Source organism: Lepidochelys kempii, chromosome 4 (assembly GCF_965140265.1).
Source record: "Lepidochelys kempii isolate rLepKem1 chromosome 4, rLepKem1.hap2, whole genome shotgun sequence".
Taxonomy (NCBI): domain Eukaryota; kingdom Metazoa; phylum Chordata; order Testudines; family Cheloniidae; genus Lepidochelys; species Lepidochelys kempii.
The window spans coordinates 39,392,295-39,416,515 of record NC_133259.1 but is presented as its reverse complement, the minus strand read 5'-3'; the positions used below and the strand labels follow the sequence as shown (position 1 = coordinate 39,416,515).

Below are 24,221 nucleotides of genomic sequence, written 5' to 3'. Positions count from 1 at the left end.
TAGCAAGATTAATCTTCATGGGGAGGAGAGTAGAACAAGAATAAGAGTTTTTCGACCTTTGGTTGACAATTCTTCAATACAGATGTAGGGAGTTTCTAGGTGTAAGATCCAACCACAGCCTGTCTGGTATGAATGGGTCTCCTCTTTTGGGAGGGGCATAATAATTTCTGAGAAGAGCAGCTCTTCACCTCTCCTGTACAGTGATTCATAGAGTCACAGAGGCTCACACTAGAACCACTCACTCTACACTCACTTATTTGCTATATCTGCATTCCATATTGTAATGTAATAGCATTACAGTATGGGATACAGATATTGCAAGTAAGAGTAATGCACGCAGCAACTCACTTGTAATTCTAATATCTATCCTATCAATACTAACATGGGTGGTGGGTGGAGCCCCCCCTTTGGAGATGCTAGCCCCTGGCCCCGCCCCTTTCACCTGCACCCTCCCCGTGGCTGAGGAGCCCTTACCCCCGTGGCTGGAGCCACAAGCCCCTGCCCGGAGAGCCCCCCTCCCCAGTCACAGAAGCCCCAGGCCAGCAGAAACCCTGGCTCTCCCCACCACCATGAACACTAACCCACAAGTGAATGAGACAGATTCTAGCTATGTATCTGTCAGTGTCCAGCTGAGACATGGGGACCTGGGCATGATCTACCAGTGTCACACACATCGGTAATATTAGTACCAGACATATTCCAGAATTGCTTTGTGTTAAAGATTCTCAGCATCAACTGGCCTGACTTTCTCTAGGACCGAAGTTCTGTTAAAAGTACTAGTTGCTGCTGTTATCCTGAAAGATGTGATTTGGATGAGACCCTGCATAAAAAAAAAAAGAAAAGAAAGGGAGACCACAAAGCTCTAATGACTTTTGAAAGCTGGTAGATTATGTAGCACAGTAATATGTGGTTAACAAATTTAGACTAACTGCAATACAAACAATGACAGATTTTGTCAGATTTAATATCCCAAAAAGTCAGTGTATGTCTGATACCTTGTTCTGAGAAAACCAGTGTAATCAGTTTGAGGACATGGGATGGAATCCTGGCCTCACTGAATTCAATGGCCAAACTTCTATAGACATCTATGGGGCTTGAATTTCACCTATGGATTTTAAGATAATTGGATCAAACCAAGGGTATTAAGGACACAGGAATTGCTATATTGGATTGTCTAGCTAGTCATGGACCCTGTCCCTCACAATGGCTAGTACCATAGGCACTGATCCATAGGTGCTCTAGGAGTCAAGCACCCACCAAAAAAAAAAAAAAATAGGAGGTGCTCAGCACCCGCACGGCCGGTTTAATCTTTTGTGGGCTCCCACACCTGGACCATGGCCTTACCCCCTGCTCCGCTGACATGCTGCCAAGCCCCCCCTCAGCTTCTTTGCCCCAAGGCCCCACCTGCCACTCTGCCCCAAGGCCCTGCCCCCACTAGACCACTTCCCCCTAGGCTCTGCCCACAGGGCTGGATTAATTTTGTGGGCCCCAACACCCTGACCGTGACCCTGCCCCCCATTCCATGCATGCTCTGCCTAAGGCCCTGCCCCCAACTGGTCTCTTCCCCCTGAAGCTCTGCCTGCAGCTTTCACAGGGGAGGAGGAATGGAGGGGAGCCCCCTCTGGCAAAACAAAAGTCAGCACCTGTGGCCAGTACCAAATATTTCCAGGGAAAGTTTAAGAAACACCTGCCCCAGCGTGATAGGGTGTCCACCCCAGCCCCTGAAGGGGTTAAGGTGGTGAGCTGGGCCAATAAACCACCTAGGCTACATCTGGAGGAGGAGCCCAGGTGCAATGAGGGCTAATTAAAGGATGAAGCTCACCTGGACAGCAGCAGGGAGGGCTTGGATAAAACCAGGTAGCTGAGGGCAGAAATAGGTTCTAGAGAGGCAGTCTATAGTTATTCTCTCTGAGGCTAGGAAGTAAGAGTATGCGCAGAGGTGAATAGAGCAGTAACCTGATAGAGGTAATGTGGGAAGTGGTTTGGGGAAACAGTAGCAAGCTGTGGGGCAGTGCAGACCTTAACTGCTGGTTGTAGGGTACCTGGGCTGGAACCTGGAGAAGAGAGTGGGCCTAGGTTCCCCTACCAGCAGTACTACTGAGGGGGAGTGAATTGACAAACTGCCTGAGATGGCTGGTATAGAGAGACTTTGGGATGTGAACCCTCTTGGAGGGGAAAACTACAGTGATCCGGCTAGAGGGCTAAGCCACAAAGAGGAGGCAGTTGAGGTGTATGTGAGAGAGACACACACACATGTAGTGAACACAGGCAGAAAAGGGTGTCACACTAACAGAACTAATCCCCAGTTGTAGTCACAAGGAGATGCTCCAGGGGTGAATAGAGCACCCTGTGATACCAGGGGAAGTTTCTTTTTAACCCCTGTTACTTAGAAACTGGCTTATGCTTTTAACCTGGAAGCCTTATATACTTCTAAAGGTCTTGGGTTTTTTATCCTACTATTATAACTACTTATAGTTTTGTTCATAAAAATGTCCAGTTTTTATCTGAATCCTGATTAAAAATGAAGTCAGGAACTTACCTTGTGACCATGAATTCCACAGGCTAATTGTTTGTCATGCAGAAGTACGTCTAGTGCTATCCCACTGATGCAATTACCAACGGTTTAATTCTTTGCTATAGAGGACTGATTGATTTTTATGCAGTCAATCTGGGTATTACTAATCACCACTTACCTTTCTGACTAATGTATAACATGACTAGAAGCTAATTTTATGCTTATTAAGAGAGTTTTTAATAAGCCAGGAATGATATCTTAAAAGTTCCATTATTGAAAATGTTTTAACTCTTAATAAGTGAGTAATCCTATTGATTTAAATCAAACTACCTATATGCATAAAGTTACTCCATGTAGGATGGAATTCACAAAATATTTAGGTACCTAAACATCAGACAGTGCTAAACCTGAAGTTTTAGATGCCTAAGTCCTGGTGTTAGGCTCTACTGTGATCCAGGAATCTCCCACAGAATATTTTAGGTGCCTAAACTCACTTAAAGCTTCAATTTTCAGGGTAAAAGTGGCCTAGGTTTCCACCTCTGAGCATGTGCACTGGTGCCTCACTCCAGCCATCTAGATGTCCTATCACCTGCCTAAGCCCCAGAGCAATTCACAAATGGAGGGAAGATAGGTGTCAACCTGCCTAACTTGCATGCAGGGCCTGATCTGGTAGGCAACCCCTAAGCACACGTATCAGAGTGAGTCCCATTCAGAATCTGAATGCTGCAGGAGAATAGGCATTACCACTCATTTTATAACTTGCAATTCAGTGGTTAGAGCATGTACCTGGAATGTGGGAGACCTAGGTTCAATCCCCCCACTGTCCAGGTGGAGAAAGGATTTGAACAGGTGTCTCCTACTTCTTAAAGTGCTGTCACTGTGACCTATTGTGAGGTGGGGCTCTCCATCTTTCCTGTTAAAGTTGTTTTGCTTTGGATTAAATATTTAGTCAGGGGGCTAGAGAGAGTTGCCGTACCCTAGTGGTTAGGGCACCCACCTTGGGGAGACAGGGTCCAGATCCCTGTGTTCCAATGACTCTTGGATTATTTATCCAAACTGGAACAGCTTCAACAGCATTGATTGTGAGGGAGCCACATCAGAATATCCTGGTGATTAGAGCATCCACCCGAGAGATGGGACACTTGGTGAAATCCCTTCCCCTCAGGCAGGGGTGGGAACTGAACCTGCATCCCCCACATCCCGGGTAAATGCTCTAACTACTAGGCTACAAGTTATAAGCAGCAGCTCCTCCTCTGGCTGTTTTGTGTGGCAGCAGGCACCTTTCTAACTCATTATCACATGAAATACCTTAGATGCCTAAGCGGCCTGACTCCAGGAGGGGGGTCCTGGTTGTGGATCACTAACAGAGATAGTATCAGGGGTAGCCGTGTTAGTCTGTATCCACAAAAACAAGGAGTCCGGTGGCACCTTAAAGACTAACCTTTATTTGGGCATAAGCTTTCGTGGGTAAAAAACCCATTTCTTCAGATGCATGGAGTGAAAATTACAGATGCAGACATTATTATACTGTCACATGAAGGGAAGGGAGAACCAGTGTTGACAGGGCCAATTCGATCAGGGTGGATGTAGTCCACTCCCAATAATTGATGAGGAGGTGTCAATTCCAGGAGAGGCAAAGCTGCTTTTGTAGTGAGCCAGCCACTCTCAGTCCCTGTTCAAGCCAAAATTAATGTTAAATTTGCAAATGAATTTTAGTTCTGCAGTTTCGCTTTGAAGTCTGTTTTTTGAAGTTTTTTTGTTTAAGTATGGCTACTTTTCAATCTTCCTGGACATTCTATAACAGATTGAAGTGTTCTCCTACTGGCTTTTGTATGTTACCATTCCTGATGTCCGATTTGTGTCCATTTATTCTTTTACGTAGAGACTGTCCGGTTTGGCCAATGTACATGCCAGCAATGCCCCTCTGCCATGTACATTGGCCAAACCGGACAGTCTCTACGTAAAAGAATAAATGGACACATCGGACATCAGAGAGAGGTGCTTAAATCCAGGTTACAGGAAGATGCCTATCTCTGTCAGTGTGGCAGGATTTACCATACATGCCTGTCATTGGCATCTCCCATTGACCAGTTTAGGTAGCATTCTGGCTTTTGTGGGCTGCAGTCTAAGGCCCCTATCTCTCCCCATTCACTGTATAGGCTTTGTGAATCAGTCTTTTTTTTTTCCAGTGATTTTTCTAAGTGCCTGAAAGTTAGGTACTGACACTGAACATCAAATGTCCTAAGATCATTTGTGAATCTAGCTTGTAGATAAGTGTTTACAGGAGTGGGTCATTTGTTTCACTTTGTAAAAACCATAGCAAATTGACTAATTTCATTTCAAGTTTTTCAGTGTTGGGTGACTGGGCAACTTAATTTGGATGAGTGAAATGTGTGATGGGGTAGAGGTAGCTAACAGCTGGTCAGGTAAGGTTAGATAGTGCTTGGGCTCCCACTAAACTCCAGCTGAGGCTCATAAAGCAGTAGACTGAAGACGGACATAAGTGGTAAGTTGGAATGAGTTGAGTTTTTCTGTGGCAGGAATAGCTTCCTTCTCCCTGACTTGTAAAAATAAGAAATCCTACAAGAGCAGGCAGACTATTTTGGAACAAGATCAAATCAACTGAAACTGCTCTTTATGCATGCTTGGAGAGTGCAGGGTTTGTTAAGCCCAAAAGAAGATAACCAAATCTGGACATATGGTGTATGCAAAGATGGAAGAAAGTATATGCTGCTAGCATAGACAAATTGGAAGTGGAAGTAAGCTGGGAGAAGACCACATCTCCAGTAATTGCACTGAAGAGAACATATACAGGATGGTGAAAGTTGTAGGGGGAAATGGACATGCTACCTAATTTCCCCTGCACTGGCTGTGTTTGTCAGCAATCAAACGTAACCTGTAAGGATACTTTTTTCTTCTTTTAAAGCCTGTTAGTCTCAAGCCTGCATAGGCCCTGAAACTTGATAGAGAAGGAATCCCTGAGATCAGTACCGGGAAGGAGGAAATTCTTGTGTCATGTCCAAGATGCATAGATTTTTGTTTGTTAAATACTAAAGCAAAGTACTAAGGTAATTACTCTGAAACTATAAAGTTCCTTCTCATTGGGAAGGAAGGATATAATGTTGACTCATTTCACAGTAGGAGAGTATTAAAGCACTCCAAATGGTTACTGAAGACTGAATAGGGGCTTGGCGATTTTTGAAGACTCAGCTGGCTGAAATATGCTGCTGCCTGACAAAGTTCTAACATAAGGTAACTGTCTAAAATTTTCATATAGTGGGATGGGCACTGAATTTGAGGAAAGATGAGAGCATTACTGGGTAGCATGGTAAAGATAAGAGCATGATAGACGTCTGCCCAGTATGCCAGAACAGGTAAAACAAGCTAATAGAATTTTGAGCTGTATTAAAAGGGGATCGAAAAATACCTTAATCCAGAATACATTTCAGTGACTTTGGGTATATGTAAAAACTGAACACTCTTATATGGAGTCTTTTATTCTATCATGGTTAGCTTTTGTAGCAGCCATACCCTTTAAAGGAAGAAGGCAGTTAGCCACACTTAACTCATGATAGTTAAGTGTAGTTGCTCTTAATTCTTACACTTAAAAATCACTTCCCCAGTGCTTCACCAACACATAGCCCCTAGGTGCTTCAGAGCAGGGAATGCATCCAAGGGCAAGATCCTACAAGAAGCCCTGTGTATGAGACACCTACTTCTGTGTGAAACCCCACTGACATCAGAAAGGCTCCACAAGGGGGCAAAGTTCCATCTTTGTGGATCCATTTGCAAGGCCAGGGCCGAAGACAAGACACAATGCAATCATTCAGGTAAAAGAGGCCATGGGAAGCAATAATTGATGACTGGGATTCATGTAAGAAAAGTTTGCAGCAATGCCTTGAATGCTTAGTGTGTGAGACTGCAAAACCCACAATTATTTAGCTCTGAAAAGGAAAGAGCTAGAAGGGATTTAACTAGGATGTAAGATTATGAAGGGTATAGTATAAATAATACTATCTTCTTTCCTGTTGGGCCCACCAAAGCTATTGGCAGGTAAAATAAATAAGAAGAAATGCTACTTAACACAATGCATTACTAGCCTGTGGAACTCAAACAAATGTTGTAGGTGGCAATAAAAAAAAAAAAAGGTTGATAATGCTATGACTGTAGGGATGTTTTGAATCACCTTAAGCGGTGGGAAGTCTTAAGTAAACTGCCTTCCCTGGATCCCACCATGCTGGCTTGTAGATCCTTGAATCTTTAATGGGCTAGAGCTTGATCCACAAAGGTTACAACACTTAGGTGCCTGCTGTCTATTGAAATCCTCCACCCTGAGTTAGGCATTCAGTCTCTCTGTACAAAGCAAGATAAGAGTTAGGCACCTAGGAAAGGGATTCACAGATGCCAGCAAGCTGAGTAGGGAGCAGCCCAAGGGTATGTCTCCACTTCAAGTTGGGGGTGTGATTACCAGCTCAGAGATGTGCTCATGGTAGCTCTGACTGGGCTAAAAATAAAATGTAGCCACCCTGACAGTAGGGGCTAGCCATCCCAATATATGCCTCTTGTCTCATAGACATAAACCCTAAGCTAGTCAAGAGGAAATGCCAGGGAAAGGGCTCTGACATAAGCATTGCCCCTCAAAGGGAGGAAGGAATCTAATTCTGGGTGGGAGGGAAGTACCTCTCTCTCTACATCCATGAACCCTCTCCTGGTGTCAGACATTTAAGTCAGGTCATGCTGCTCTCATGAAACATCAGAACGAAAGAGAGACCCCCACACATTATAGCACTGTAGTTAGGGAATTCACCTGGCATGTGAGCCCCCAAGTTAGAGTCCCTGCTCTAAATCAGGAAGAGTGGAGATTTGAAGACCAGACCCGCCACATCCCAGGTGAATGGCCTAACCACTGGGCTATTGGGTATTCAAGGACACAGCCCCAGCCCACAAAAATCCCCAATCTGGCTGCCTCTGGCCATCCTTTCGGCAGGTTAGGCATGCTCTGAACACACCTACCAGACAGGGCTCTGCAGGGAGGAGAGGCAGGGGAACACCTGGTTTGAAAATACCACTGGGATTTAGGCATGCATGAGGGCTCTGAGCAGTTTAGTGACATTAGGACTTAGGTTTCAGAGTGGTAGCTGTGTTAGTCTGTATCATCAGAAAGAATGAGGAGTACTTGTGGCACCTTAAAGACTAACACATTTATTTGAGCATCAGCTTTCATGGGCTAAAGCCCACTTCATCAGATGCATGCCGTGGAAAATACAGTAGGAAGATACACACACAGAGAACATGAAAAAATGGGGGTTACCATACCAACTCTTAACGAGAACAATCAATTAAGGTGGGCTATTATCAGCAGGAGAAAAAAAACCCCACCTTTTGTAGTGATAATCAGGATGACCCATTTCAAACAGTTCACAAGAAGGTGTGAGTAACAGTAGGAGGAAAATTAGCATGGGGAAATAGTTTTTAGTTTGTGTAATGACTCATCCACTCCCAGTCTTTATTCAAGCCTAATTTAATGGTGTCCAGTTTGCAGATTAATTCCAGTTCTGCTGATTCTCCTTGGAGTCTGTTTTTGAAGTTTTTTTGTTGAATAATTGTGACTTTTAGGTCTGTAATTGAGTGTCCAGGGAGGTTGAAGTGTTCTACTGGTTTTTGAATATTATAATTCTTGACATCTGATTTGTGTCCATTTATTCTTTTGCAGTGAGACTGTCCAGTTTGGCCACTGTACATGGCAGAGGGGCATTGCTGGTGACTTTTGTGCATGCCCACCAGCAGAATCTTAAGTGCCAGGGGAATTTAGGCACCTATAGGATTAGTTGACAAGTGAGTGGGGGTTTTGAGGATCTCCGTGGTCTCTAACTGCTGGACTTGAGTGCCTAAGTGCCTTTGTGGATCCTAGCCCATAGTCTGAGGCCATGCAGTAGCTTTCCATTTGTTGGTTTGTTTTCTTTTGTCTGGACAGAGTTGCCTGCCAGTTCTTTCTGAAGCTGAAAGTGGCTTTTTAAAAATCTAAATCAAAATACATTTCCTGAAGTGTTTTGAATGGCAGCATGTTAATCTGTTTCAAATACCCTGTAGTTTCACTGTCAGTTCAGAAATACAGCACTTGGCAGTTAAGCAACATATCCCCAAGAAGCAGAATCTTATAAAAATGGAAATTGCAATAGGTTTTATTCATCTGCTTCAGTATTTTTCCAATAGATTTGCAGATTATGTGGTTTAAACTAAATTCTTGACTTCCTCTAATCACAACTTCTGCTGAAGGCTAGGAGGGTTATAACAATTACCTAGTGTTACCCATAATGTTTTTCCTGGCCAAATGCAGATAGTTAAAACACTTGATGGCATTGTGATGATTCTTGGGGTCCCCAGGACTGAGTCGCTTTGTTACCCCGCCTCTACCCCCAGTGAGAAGACTTGTTTGAGCTTACATGGATGCCAGCTCCCTAACATCTCCAGTCTATTAGCCACCCATTCTCTTCTGAGCAATCCCAGACCTTCTCAGCTGGCATTGAGGGTGTGGCACTGTGGGCTTTCACCTGCCTGCCCTGTAACCCGGGGTGCTTCTGTGCTACGCAGCTTTGGTTCAGTGCGCTGACAGACTCCTCCCAGCAAAATGGCCTCACCCTGTTTTCCACTAGCCTAGTTACTCCTTGCAGGGCATCCTCCAGTCTGGAGTCTCCCCTGCAGTGTCCAGTCTCTCTCACCTGGCCCTCTCAGAAGTTAAGTTGGCTGCCTCTGCAGAGACAGAATGCACACCAGCCTGCTAGGTTACCTGAGGACTTTACCTTTCAGTTTAATACACAGCACTGAGATGGTTCTACAATAAAACTCAAATCCATTTATTAACAAAACAGATATTTAAGTGATACAAATAGATGAGACAGATATGCTTACAAGTAAAACAAAATACACTTTCTAGTGACAAACTTAATTTTAGCAAGTTACAATCTTTATCTATACCTGTAGTCTGTTTTCATCTCTCTTGCCTCCTGGGCCAAAAGGATCCATCTGTCATGAACTCTAGGAGACAAAGGAGAGCAGCACCCTCTGGTGAAGGATGCCACCGAAGTCTTCCAGGAGTTCATCTTTCTTTTCAAAATCAGGAAGTCTTTGTGGGTGTCCACCAGGGAACTGATACCATGTTAATTTTGACAGTCTCCTGTGAATATATTTTTTTTGCACTGCAAATGATCTTTCTATGATCCTCAGTGCAAATATATTCCATTGTTCTTGGCCACAGCTGGCTTTGTTTGTGATTCAGTCCAAAACTCAATGTGTTGGCTGTTCTTCTTTGTCTGGAAAAAACCTGTTTTGCCTTCTCTGTCTGTTTATAGACTCCAAAACATAATATCAGAGAGTAGCCATAATTTCACATGTAGCATACATGTCACACTGATACTAATAATAAGCTTGTTATTAGCTTTCAAATGATATTACAAGACACTATGTTTACAAGGTGAGTAACTGGTTGGGGGGTGATGTTGTATTGAGTATGAATGTTAAGGAGAGCATTATAGCTGTTGGCTCTACTTTTGGGATGGAGAAAGATTGTCTGTCTGTCATTGCATTCTAGATAATATAGACTATGGACAGAAAAGGGACCCTCTGTACATGGATAATGTAAACAAGAAAACATTGTATGAAACACCCTTAGCAGTGTTCATTCTGTGAGAGAGTCTGTCATATCAAAGTAAGCAGGAAGAATACACTGAGGCCCAGTGATGGTCATGAGAGGTGGTTGATTTTATAGCTCTTTTAATTCTTTTTACAATCTTCATAGGTAATTTACATTCAGTAAAGATTGCTTATATTGGCCAACAGGAAATTAGACTGAAAGCTGACCTTTTGGTGAAGGCTAACCTCATGTCAATCCCAGTGACCTGTCAGGAAGGTTAACTGAGCAGCTACATTTTGTACAGATTGGTGAGAGTAATCAGCAAGGCCTGAGATGAGGAGGCTATTGTAATCAAGAAAGGAGATAGCTAGAGCTATCATTCAGGCTCTCTTTGAGTGGCCAGAATGAAAGGATCAGATTTTAGAAATATTATGGAGGAAGGAATGGCAAGATTTGGACAAAGCCCAGATGTGCCAGATGAGGGACTGGGAGGAGTCAAAGATAATCCCCATGTTATGGGTATGAGAGCCCCAGAAAAGGGTGGTGGTGTTGACAGTGATAGAGGATGGGGGAATGTGGGACAAATTGGGAGCCTAGTTTTGCCTGTGTGAAGTTTAAAGCTGATTGAGACATCAAGAGGAGATGTTTAGAGACAGGAGGGAATTGTTAATTTCTTTAATGTACTTGGCCACTGCCTGCTAGAGTGACTGGTATGAGGATTTGTCAGGGGCCTCTTTTTAAAACTATTTTCCTGGCTGGATCAGAGTGCAGTTAAAGTGTAGTCTTGCCAAGAAACCAAATGAAATTGTTTCTGATGCACTGGACTGACCAACCATCATCATCATGGGACCAGATCAGTGAGTCATAGGACTTGCCCTTTCTCCTTGATATATCCGCAGTGGTGAAAGTAAACCAGTTCGGTCAGGTATGCTATACAATTAAGACATTTATTGCTGGTACACCATACTGGAAAAAGACACTTTCAAGAATGAATTGTAGAGCCATCCATGGATACAAATGTCTATTGGTGGATGCAGATATCTGTGGATAGAAATCAGTATCCACTGAACTGCAGGGCTCTCCTGCTCCTTTTGTTGCTGCAGTTCCGAGAACCTGGGGCTGCCACTCCCAGGAGCCAGTCCCCCATGCCCGCAGCTCCTCCTACTGCCTCCAGCACTTCCATGCAGCCACATCTCCTGTCTGGGATCTGTGCAGCCCCGCTGGAGGACAGGGCTGGGGGCAGGGCTGAGGGCGGTACTGCAATGCCAGAGGAGCTGCCGGCACAGGGCACTGGCTCCTGGGAGCAGTGGCTCCACATTCTGCTTCTTTTGCAGCTGTGGTTCCTGGGACAGCTCTGTGGTTCAGCAGATACCAATTTAGATTCATAGATATTAAGGTTAGAAGGGACCATTATGATCATCTAGTCTGACCTCCTGCACAATGCAGGCCACAAATCTCACCCACCCACTCCTGCAATAAACCTCTTGCCCATGTCTGAGCTATTGAAGTCCTGAAGCTATTAGCTATTGAAGCTATTGAATCATGGTTTAAAGACTTTAAAGAGCAGAGAATCCTCCAGCAAGTGACCCGTGCCCCATGCTACAGAGGAAGGCAAAAAACTCCAGGGCCTCTTCCAATCTGCCCTGGAGGAAAATTTCTTCCCGACCCCAAATATGGTGATCAGCTGAACCCTGAGCATGTGGGCAAGATTCACCAGCCAGATACCCAGGAAAGAATTCTCTGCAGTGACTCAGATCCCACCCCATCTAACATCCCATCACAGGCCATTGGGCCTATTTACCATGAATATTTGAAGATCAATTAATTGCCAAAATCATGTTATCCCATCATACCATCTCCTCCATAAATTTATCGAGTTTAATCTTAAAGCCAGATAGGTCTTTTGCCCCCACTGCTTCCCTCGGAAGGCTATTCCAAAATTTCACTCCTCTGATGGTTAGAAACCTTCGTCTAATTTCAAGTCTAAACTTCCCGATGACCAGTTTATATCCATTTGTTCCTGTGTCCACATTGGTACTGAGCTTAAATAATTCCTCTCCCTCTCCGGTATTTATTCCTCTGATATATTTATAGAGAGCAATCACATCTCCTCTCAACCTTCTTTCGATTAGGCTAAACAAGCCAAGCTCCTTGAGTCTCCTTTCATAAGACAGGTTTTCCATTCCTTGGATCATCCTAGTAGCCCTTCTCTGTACCTGTCCCAGTTTGAATTCATCCTTCTTAAACCTGGGAGACCAGAACTGCACACAGTAGTCCAGGTGAGGTCTCACCAGTGCCTTGTATAACGGTACTAACAACTCCTTATCTCTACTGGAAAAACCTCGCCTGATGTATCCCAAGACCACATTAGCTTTTTTTCATGGCCATATCACATTGGCGGCTCATAGTCATCCTGTGGTCAATCAATACTCCAAGGTCCTTCTCCTCCTCTGTTACTTCTAATTGATGCGTCCCCAGCTTATAACTAAAATTCTTGTTAATTCCTAAATGCATGACCTTGCACTTCTCACTATTAAATTTCATCCTATTACTATTACTCCAATTTACAAGGTCATCTAGATCTTCCTGTATGATATCCCAGTCTCTCTCTAAATTGGCAATACCTCCCAGATTGGATCATCTGCAAACTTTATTAGCACACTCCCACTTTTTGTGCCCAGGTCAGTAATAAAAAGATTAAATAAGATTGGTCCCAAAATTGATCCCCGAGGAACTCCACTGGTAACCTCCCTCCAGCCTGACCGTTCACCTTTCAGTATGACCCGCTGTAGTCTCCCTGTTAACCAATTCCTTATCCATCTTTCAATTTTCATATTGATCTCCATCTTTTCCAAATTAACTAATTCCCCATGTGGCACCGTATCAAATGCCTTACTGAAATTGAGGTAAATTAGATCCACTGTGCTTCCTTTGTCTAAAAAAATCTGTTCCTTTCTCAAAGAAGGAGATCAGGTTGGTTTGGCACGATCTACTTTTTGTAAAACCATGTTGTATTTTGTCCCATTTACCATTGACCTCAATGTCCTTAACTACTTTCTCCTTCAAAAATTTTTCCAAGACCTTGCATACTACAGATGTCAAACTAACAGGCTTGTAGTTACCCGGATCACGTTCCTTTTAAGAAAGGAAAAAAGAACTATGTTAGCAATTCTCCAACCATACGGTACAACCCCTGAGTTTACAGATTCATTAAAAATTCTTGCTAATGGGCTTGCAATTTCATGTGCCAATTCCTTTAATATTCTTGGATGAAGATTATCTGGGCCCCCCGATTTAGTCCCATTAAGCTGTTTGAGTTTTGCTTCTACCTCAGATGTGGTAATATCTACCTCCATGTCCTCATTCCCATTTGTCATGCTATTATTATCCCTAAGATCCTCATTAGCCTTATTAAAGACTGAGGCAAAGTATTTGTTTAGATATTGGGCCATGCCTAGATTATCCTTAACCTTCACTCCATCCTCAGTGTTTAGCGGTCCCACTTCTTCTTTCTTTGTTTTCTTCTTATTTATATGGCTATAGAACCTTTTACTATTGCTTTTAATTCCCTTTGCAAGGTCAAACTCTACATGGCTTTTGGCCTTTTTCACTTTTTCCCTACATGTTCTGACCTCAATAAGGTAGCTTTCCTTGCTGATCCCTCCCATCTTCCACTCCCTGTATGCTTTCTGCTTTTTCTTAATCACCTCTCTGAGATGCTTGCTCATCCATCTTGGTCTACAACTGCTGCCTATGAATTTTTTTCCCTTTCTTGGGATGCACGCTTCCGATAGCTTCTGCAGCTTTGACTTAAAGTAATCCCAGGCCTCCTCTGCCTTTAGATCCATAAGTTCTTCAGTCCAAACCACTTCCCTAACTAATTTCCTTAATTTTTGAAAGTCAGCCCTTTTGAAATAAAAAATCCTACTCGCAGATTTGTTTGTCCTTCCATTCAGTTTGAACTGAATTAGCTCATAATCACTTGAACCAAAATTGTCCCCTACAGCCATTTCTTCTATGAGGTCCTCACTGCTCACCAAAACCAAATCTAAAATGGCATCCCCTCTAGTCGGTTCAGCAACTACTTGATGAAGGAATCGATCAGCTATCGCATCTAGGAAAATCTGAGCCCTGTTATTACTAGCACTTGTCCTCCAGTCTATACCTGGGAAGTTAGTCTCCCATGATCACACAATTCCCATTAGTATTTACATCATAAAAAACATTAAAGAGGGCTCTATCCATGTCCAAATTAGATCCCGGCGGTCTACAGCACACCCCAAGCACTATCACAAGGGAGGCTCTAGTAGTTTTCTTCCCCAATGTGATTTTTGCCCAGATGGACTCTGTCTTATCCATCCCATCGCTTCTTATTTCTTTAGAGTCTACCTCATCATTGATATGCAATGCTACTCCACCACCTTTACCTTTATTTCTGTCTTTCCGAAACAGCTCATACCCTTCAATACCTGTAGCCCAGTCGTGACGACTATTCCACCATGTTTCTGTTATCCCTGTAATATCTGGTTTCACTTCCTGCACCAGTAGCTCTAGTTCCTCCATTTTGTTACGTAGGCTCCTCGCTTTGGTGTACAAACATCTTAATTTTTGCTGTTTGGCCTCGCTCACATTCTGTACCTGATGGGGCACAGACATTCTACTGCCAGTATGACCTATTAGACTGGTATCCACACTGCCCTTCCTCCTTCTGTCCATTCTCCTACCCACGGCTGTATCCTTTCTTACTTTTTCTTCCCTCTCAATGCTAAAATCAGTCTTGGAGATTACCTGGACATCTCCCAACCATCTCCCCCAAATTCCTAGTTTAAAGCTCTCTTAATCAGTTGTGCCAGCCTCCATCCTAGAAATCTATTTCCTTCCCTACTCAGATGAAGTCCATCCCGAGAGAACTGTCCTCTGTCCATGAATGCCTCCCAGTGGCCATACATCCCAAAGCCCTCCTTATAGCACCACTGCCTAAGCCATCTGTTGATAGTCATAATCTTGTCACACCTTTGTTGCCCTTCTCTAGGAACAGGCAGAATCCCACTAAAGATCACCTGAGCCTCGATTTCCTTAAGCATCTTCCCCAGCCTAGTATAGTCTCCCTTGATACATTCCAGCGAGAATCTACTGGTATCGTTTGTTCCCACATGAAGGATAATTAGGGGATTCTTTCCTGCTCCCTTTAGGATCCTTTTCAACCTCAGGTCTACATCCCATATCTCAGCACCTGGAAGACAGCACACCCTTCTATTCTCTGGATCAGCTCTGGTTACAGGCCTGTCTATTCTTCTCAGTAAAGAGTCCCCGATCACGAAGACATGCCTATTTCTGGTGACTGTGCTATTCTCCAGTCTATCCCCTGTTCCCTCTGGGTGCAAGTTCTTTCTATTCCTATTCTCCCTTGTAATTCTCTTCAACCTATCCTGTATCCTCCTGGGGCTCATATTTGGTGTAATCCCCTTTTCCTATAGGACTAGCTGCTCTTCTCTTCTTCCTTGCCCTTCCACTTTCAGTGACCACCAGCTGAGCCCTTTCTTCATTTTCAAACTCTGCAAACCTATTCTTGAGCTCTATTTCTCCTTCACTAGCCCGTCTCTTCCTCTGCCTGGTTCTTTTAGTCACATGCTTCCACTGTCCACTTTCCTCACCCAGCAGTATCCCCTCAGAATTCCTCAGTCCTGCTTCCATCTGCAAGTCTGAGCTTTTCCCTTCAGCCTCCTCATATCTTTGCTCCGTCATCCACTCAAAACCCCTTCAAATCTCAACCAGACTTTCCACCTACATCTCCTCCAGTCCTTGGATCTTTTCCTCCATCAGCTCTATCAGATGGCATTTCAGGCAGACAAAACTCTTACCAGATACCCCTCCAGGATCATGTACATACCGCAGCTTCCACATCCAGTCATCTTCATTGTGTCTTCCACTACATGGGTCACTCCCACTGCTGCCTCTGTATCTGTCATCGCCTTCCCACCTAAATCCTGTTAATCTGGGAAACACAAACCACACCAAAACACCACCACCCACAGCAAAACCAAACCCCAAACAAGCACCACAAGACAAACTCCCCTTTCAAACTCCCCACTGAAACTTCCCTGTTTACAGCTCTGTTTACTAGCTCCTGTGCCGCTGCCTGACTGGCTGGCTACCTTTATAGGACCCCTAGTCAGAGAAGCCCTGTCCCCTAATCAGGGCTCAGCTTCCCTCCCAGCACAAAGCCCCTACAAGCCTCGACACATACAAATACAAAACCAAATACAAATACCTTCTCCTCCAACAGAACTCCCACTCAAACTCCCCTGTTTCCAGCTCTGTTTGCTGGCTCCTGTGCCGCTGCAGCTGTCTGGATTTCTACCCATGGATATCCACCTCCGTGGGTATAAATTTGTGTCCGTGCAGGACTCTAGTCACGGAACACTTCTTGTGAGGGGGAGGCGGGGTTGTGGGGTCAGTATCATACTGGTAACAGTTAAAATCTACTTGAACCACTGTATATCAACCTTATTCTACTGTCAGAATGCACCATAAAAGCAGCCTGATAAAGCATGAGGGCATCTACATAGAACAAGTAAGTTAACAAATAGTTTCAACAAATATTTTGTTGGCATAAGCAAAATCTGAACAAGCAGTTAAATCTCAGAAGACCAATGGGAGTACTTTGCTGGCTGGAATATTCTGCTTGTAACTTTCTTTGACATATTTACCTTTCCTAGAAACCAAAAACGTTTGTGAAAAGCTCTACATTTTCCAGTTCTTTGTCAACTGAAAATGTCTAATTCCCCTTGCAAAAAACCCCTAAACTATAAATAAGCAATCATTTCCTGTGAGAGGAAATAACCTCTTTTTTTTGGTTGGGGGGTTTTTGTTTTTGTGTGTGCCATTTTTGACAAGCCCTAGTAGAGGGAGAGAAAAGAAATACTGAACATATTGGGGACCCATTTCCTTGCTGCTGCTTCGTATTCTTTTTCTCTGTACACTGCCTCTATCTGCAAGTGCATCCCTGCTTATCCAAGACTGATTCCTAGATTACTTTGTACATCCAGCTCCCATTTCAAGATCCATCTCTTCTCCCTTTCCTACCCTCTCTAATACACAAATCTTCTGTGTATCTACTTTTCTCAGTATTCATTAACCCATTCTCCTAACTCTTCTAATTAGTTAGGAACACTAGCTTCACATTTTAAATGCTGTAAATGTCTGTCAGTCTATTTTTCATGTTAACAACACATCTACCTTGTTTTGCTAAATGCTGTTGGAATCTTTCATAGATTTTTTTTTTTTTAATTAAACGCTTGGAGACTTGGTCTTTAGCTTTTGATCTTAATAAAAACAATCATTTCCAACTTCAAACTGTTTGCATTAAGAAAGCCCTTATCCATTTTTCTCACAACAACTTGACCCAATATTCTTTATACTCCCTCCAGAATTCATCTGTGCTGCTGCAGGTGGTATTGGCATAAATCTGTCTATTGTCATTCCACAATCACTGACTTACATGGCTTTATTAAACTTTCATCATGTTTAACATTGTTTAAATCAAACTGGCATTAGAAATTTGACTTTGGTTAGTCACCTGGGTTGTAATCCATGAAGGCACTAAATCACTTTTAGGCACAAACCACAAAACTTCTGCTCTGCTGTTGTCTAATTCTGTAGGAACTTAAACTCATTCAGTGCCTAAGTTTTTCCACTCTGGGCACATGAACTGCAACCTCATGATAGGTGTCTGGCTGCCTATCTCTTGCCTAAACCTCAGAGCAATTCACAAACTGGGAAAATAGGCATTTGGTTGCCTAAATTGTGTGTCGGTGTCTGGATCAAGTTTGTGGCCTGTAGGTGGAAGAATGGAGGGAGGGGGAGCCCAGAACATGGAGGACAACCTCTGGTTAAAGTCCACCTCCTTCTGAGGGGGAGAATGGATTTGAAGAGGGATCAGCCAGCTCTCAGGTGAATGCCCTAAACACTGGGCTACAGAATCATTCTAACTGTCACTGGTCCAATTAGTGTTTGTTTAAAGTGGAATAACTTCAACAGAATTCAGAGTAACTTCAACAGAAGAGACTGAGGGAGACCCATACCAGGATATTCCATAGCTCAGTGGTTAGAATATTCCCCTGAGAGGTGGACCATTCCTTTTCAAATCCGTTCTCCTGCTTCAGGAGGCGGGGGAACTCACTGGCAGTCACCTACTCCCACCTCCATCTGCTAGGCTAAAAGTTTTATATGGGAAGTCTTCTGCCTTCCTGTGCCTCCAGCTGGTTTGTATCAGGCCCTGAATGCAATTTAGGCAGCCAAACACCCATCTTCCCCTGGTTCATAGATTGTTGGCAGAGAGAGAGGTGCCTCCCTGCAGAACAGACTTGCGCATCAATCTCTGTGAGAGGGATGGGGCTTACCATGCACACCTTTGGTAGCATCTCCCATTGATGAGTTTAGACAGCTCCCTGCCTACCCTGCTGGTTTTGTGGATCGCACTCTAAGGTGTCTATCTCTCCCCATTCATTGTAAAGGGATCCTGGGCACCTAACTCAAGCTTTGTAGATTGCAGTGTTCCTTCTGTGATTTTTTTTTCTAGGTGCCTGAAAGTTGGGCACTGCAATGCTTAGTGGCAACTCCCATGTCCCTTTGTGGAAATGACCCCCTGAATGCCACTCCTGCTTCAATAGATTGATGGATTCCAAGGCCAGAAGGGACTATTATGGTCATGTAGTCTGACCACCTGTAATAACGCAGGCCATATCATTTCCTCCCAAAAATTCCTAGAGCAGAGCTATGCTCTCAGGCATATTATAGGATAGAATAGTGCATCTCATTTCCAAAGACCCTTTAGAAAGTGCTTTGTAAAAATTCTGAAACACCAATATTTCCTCAAGAAAACTTGAACCTGGTTTAAAATGATCTTGCCTAGTCTCGTCACTGCAGTCACAATTTCTGTGAAAGCTTCATTATGTGTCCTATAAAATCACTCTAAACTGTTCTTGACTACCTTAAAGATAATTTGCCAGATTATTTTAGTTGCCTAACTGCCATCAGGGACGTGAACAGTCTATATATCAGACTGAACATCTCTAGATTATAAATCACTCCCTGAAAACCCCCAGATATCCCTGTTTTCTTGTATATATGCAAATATTCTAAGCAAGTTCTGAGACCCCAAAACCCCCAAAGTACAAAAAGTGTTCACTGTATTTTCAGCCACTATGGCTTCAGTTTATTTTGTTTGAAGCAGGAAGTTATATTACATTTTACATGAAGCAACTTCAGAGACTTGCAAACAGGACTAATCAAGGTTTCTACTTACCATTTGGTATCAGATCTTATCATGCTTTCCCTCTTCAATAGCGTTATGAGGCTTTGTAATGCAGCAGATAGAGTAGATCATCCCCATGAAAGGACCTGATTTCCCTGGAACAAGGCTTTCCCAAGCAGGGGCGGCGAGTTGTATGGGCCTGTGTTGCCCAGGCTCCAGCAAATTCAGGGCCTGGCTTCACCAATATTCAGGGCTGGGTTTCTTCCCCTGGCCTCACCTGCTGCCCCTGCATGCCTCTTCCCGCCCCAAGCATCCCTGCCTTCCCTGTGCAGCGGTGGCTGTCCCCTGCAGCTCTATACTGCCCTCCCTTGCAGGCCACTACCGTTGCCGGCTACAAGGGAGTGGCACCGGAGGTAGTCTGAGGCAGCTGCTGCAACTGCAGAGGAAGGAGGTGCTTGGCAGCCCCCCTGGCAGGTGACTCTGAGTTGACTCTGGTGGGAGGGGGCTTATCCTGGCTGGACCACCTGAGCAGCAGCCTGGGGGGCTTGGGTGAGTGTTGTTCCAGAGGGGCCCCTTCTCCCCTCTCCCTTGGAGCTCGCTGCTGCCGGCAGGGAGAGGGCTGGGATGAGTCCTATTCTCTGGCCCCTAGCCCCGGGACAGCCTGCCTGCACCCCAACCCTCTGTTTTAGCCCAGAGCCATCACCCAGCACCCAAACTCCCTCCCAGAGCCCACATCCCCTTCTGCACTTCAACCCCCAGCCCAGAGCCTGTACCCAGCACCCAAACTCCATCCCAGAGCCCACACCCCTCCTGCGCACACACTCCCTCCCAGAGCCTTAGGCGGGGGCAGGGGACTTGGACCTGTTGTGAGCACCACCAAAAATTATATAAACCTGCTGCCCCTGTTCCCAAGCACAGCTTCCATGGGTCCTAAAAAGAGAGTTCTCAATGTATACCTTCCAAAAGGCCACAATGGCTGTAAGCTACAGTTTTCAAATGTTCTTTGTAAATCTAACCACTTGTCCCTATAATTTTTTCAACCAATGTCTGAAATTCCTTGTCTCCTTGTGATTTTTCTTTCTTTCCTGATGATCAACTAAAAATATGCTACTTGACTTCAAAACCCCACCTCTTCCTTCTGCTGAGCATCTGATCTGTTCTGAAATTGTTCCTGAAAACAGTTTAAGAAAAAGTGCTACAAGATTTAACTAAATATTGTCCTACACTAAATAGGTAATGCCTGGACAAATGCACTGAAATGTGTCTACTTTATGAGAAACTCTTTCCCCCGGTGATATTTGATCAACTGGTTTTTAATATCATACAACCATTTGTCTCCATGTTTGTGCTTAGAAATCCGTTACCATGAGGAAACAGCAGCTCTCTGACTCTTGCAAAATGAGATGAAGTTCCTTATGCCAGAAAGGCTGGAGGTATTCTTTACCTGTTACAAAAAAAAATCACTGACTTAATTCTCCAATGCAGTGCTGCAATATATAAGAAGCCATTGCTCCAGAGCTCGGTAAGGGAGAGCAAGAAGGGGACCTGCAGACTTTTTAAACTATATTACAAAAAGGCAATTGGGAAAGGTTTCAGAGTAGCAGCCGTATTACTTTGTATCCGCAGAAAGAAAAGGAGTACTTGTGGCACCTTAGAGACTAACAAATTTATTTGAGCATAAGCTTTCGTGAGCTAGAGCTCACTTCATCGGATGCATGCAGTGGAAAATACAGTGGGGAGATTTTATATACACCCATTGTTTCATGTTCTCTGTGTATATAAAATCTCCCCACTGTATTTTCCACTGCATGCATCTGATGAAGTGAGCTCTAGCTCACGAAAGCTTATGCTCAAATAAATTTGTTAGTCTCTAAGGTGCCACAAGTACTCCTTTTCTTTTTGCGGATACAGACTAATACGGCTGCTACTCTGAAACCTAAAATTCTTGATGTGTCTCTGGTGACATCATGTGGCATATCTGAGCATAGTGTTTTTTTTGTGTTAGGGGAACAGTTCTGTCTCAAATAAAAATTACCTCGTAGAAGAAACCTACTCAGTGGTTTATTTGAGCAGCAGTATATTTTAGCTAACTCAGTCCTCTAAATCACCAAAGTTTATTTCACAGAGGAAATGCTTTTCAGACTTGATCTCACTTTAAAAACAAGCAGTTTGAGTTACTAGAAGTGAGGAATAAAATATGTTTAGTTTGAGGTGCTTTTTAGCATCCATTGAATAAAAACAGGATTGAAAGATGACAATGCACTTCTTCATAGTGACTTAAATGGAGCCAGAAGAGTACCCAGAAGTTACCTACTCCAGGACAGGCTGAACAGAGAAAATAACAGAACGCCACTAGCCGTCACCTTCAGCCCCCAACTAAAACCTCTCCAGCGCATCATCAAGGATCTACACCCTATCCTGTAGGACGACCCATCACTCACAGATCTTGAGAGACAGGTCAGTCCTTGCTTATAGACAGACCCCCAACCTGAAGCAAATACTCACCAGCAACCACACAACGAAAACACTAACCCAGGAACGTAACCTTGCAACAAAGCCCATTGCCAACTGTGTCCCCATATCTATTCAGGGGACACCATCATTGGGCCTAATCACATCAGCCATACTCTCAGAGGCTTGTTCACCTGCACATCTACCAATGTGATAATGCCATCATGTGCCAGTAATGCCCCTCTACCATGTACATTGGCCAAACTGGACAATCTCAGTGTAAAAGAATAAATGGACACAAATTAGTTGTCAAGAATTATGACATTCAAAAACCAGTTGGAGAACACTTCAATCTCTCTGGTCACTTGATTACAGACCTAAAAGTCGCAATATTACAACAAAAAAACTTCAGAAACAAACTTCAGCAAGAGACTACTGAATTGGAATTAATTTTCAAACTGAACACCATTAAATTAGGCTTGAATAAAGGCCGGGAGTGAATGGGACATTACACAAAGTAAAACTATTTCCCCATGTTTATTTTCCCCCCTACTGTTCCTCAACTGCTGGAAATGGCCCACCTTGATTATCACTACAAAAGGTTTTCTTCTCTCCTGCTGGTAATAGCTCACCTCACCTGATCACTCGTTACAGTGTGTATGGTAACACCCATTGTTTTATGTTCTCTTTGTATATAAAATCCCCCTACTGTATTTTCCACTGTATGCATCCAATTAAGTGAGCTGTAGCTCATGAAAGCTTATGCTCAAATAAATTTGTTAGTCTCTAAGGTGCCACAAGTACTCCTTTTCTTTAAATGGAAAAAGGCTTTCTGTTTTTATTTCCACTTTCAGGTTCTTTCAGCAAAACTTGTAGAATGATCACTTTAGGAGACAAAATATCCATATACAGGATTCAGGTTTAATTATTAACAAATACAAAATAATATCAAATGATCTAAACACATTCTCTTAAAAGAAAACACCTTACATTTTCTATTGCAGTAAAAAGTCTATTGCCTTGCACATTATGCTCCAATAATCCTGGACAGTATGCCATCCCAATCTATTTGAGCGTCGGTTTGTCACTGATGTATCTGTGTTTTTGACCAACACATGATATATGCCCCTGCACCCAACATAAAACCTCTCTTGACAGTTTACCATTGAGAATATTGAAGAGGCAACGAATAAGGATATTGAAGGGGCAATTGGATTCTCTCCTGCTCAGTCTTTCGGGTATAGAGGTGGTCTATTTTTTTTTTCTAGTGCTTTCCCCACTGGAAATGGCCTTGCTCTTAAATAGAAAATCTTGAAGGGAAAAAACTGCATGTTATATTTTTGCAATGGTGTTGTAGAGATGTTGGTCCCAGGACACCTGAAGACAAGCGCCACGTAGTTTGAAAACTTGTCTCTTCCCAACAGAAGTTGGTCCAAAAAAAAAAAAAAAAAAATGAGAGATTGGGTGGGTGAGGTAACACTTGTGATATTTTTTTAAAATAGATGTATGTATATTTAAATTTATTTTTTTAAAGCTTCCTTTCCTCCCCCCCCCCCACCTTTTTCAGCCATTTTTGAAAATCATTTTTTCCCCCAAAGTGACTGGTGTCTTAAGAACAGGAAAAGTAGGAGGGAAGGAGGTGAAGTGGAGTGAGGGGTGGGGGGACTAAAATGTGATCAGTGAGAACTTGTTTTCATCCAGCAGGGTTAAAACAACTTTTTGACCCAGCTTTTTGTAAAGGCTTTCCTTACATTCTTTAAAAAGAACAGGAGGACTGTGGCACCTTAGAGACTAACACATTTATTAGAGCATAAGCTTTCCTGGGCTACAGCCCATTTCATTGGATGCACAGAATGGAACATATAGTAAGAAGATTTATATACACACAAGAAGGTGTGAGGGATACTTAACACGGGGAAATATTCAATATGTGTAATGACCCAGCCACTCACAATTAACTTGGGTTTGAACAGAGACTGGGAGTGGCTGGGTCATTACACATATTGAATCTATTTCCCCATCTTAAGTATCTTCACACCTTCTTGTCAACTGTCTAAATGGGCCATCTTGATTATCACTACAAAAGTTTTTTTTCTCCTGCTGATAATAGCTCATCTTAACTAATTAGCCTCTCACAGTTTGTACGGCAACTTCCAACTTACCTGTGTGTGCGAGTGGGTGTATACAAATCTTCTTACTATATGTTCCATTCTGTGCATCCAATGAAATGGCTGTAGCCCACGAAAGCTTATGCTCTAATAAATGTGTTTAGTCTCTAAGGTGCCACAAGTACTCCTTTTCTTTTTGCAGATATAGACTAACACGGCTGCTACTCTGAAACCTACATCCTTTAGATACCTTAATCTGTA

General features: G+C 43.4%; 1 protein-coding gene across 6 annotated transcripts in view; it reads left to right on the top strand.

Annotated features, from left to right (window-relative positions):
* The window catches only part of QRFPR (pyroglutamylated RFamide peptide receptor), an 82,095-nt gene that overhangs the window by 55,895 nt on the left and 1,979 nt on the right, over window positions 1-24,221 (top strand). Inside the window, exon 6 of one of the 6 annotated variants that reach the window (XM_073341017.1) lies at window positions 21,675-21,858. The exons of 3 other annotated variants lie outside the window; for them this stretch is intronic. In XM_073341017.1, the coding sequence (XP_073197118.1) occupies window positions 21,675-21,825 (151 nt within the window). In that variant the 3' untranslated portion in view covers window positions 21,826-21,858. Of the gene's footprint in view, window positions 1-20,754; window positions 20,902-21,674; window positions 21,859-24,221 lie in introns of those variants that run through there. 2 more of the 6 variants (XM_073341021.1, XM_073341019.1) reach the window with 2 other exon arrangements.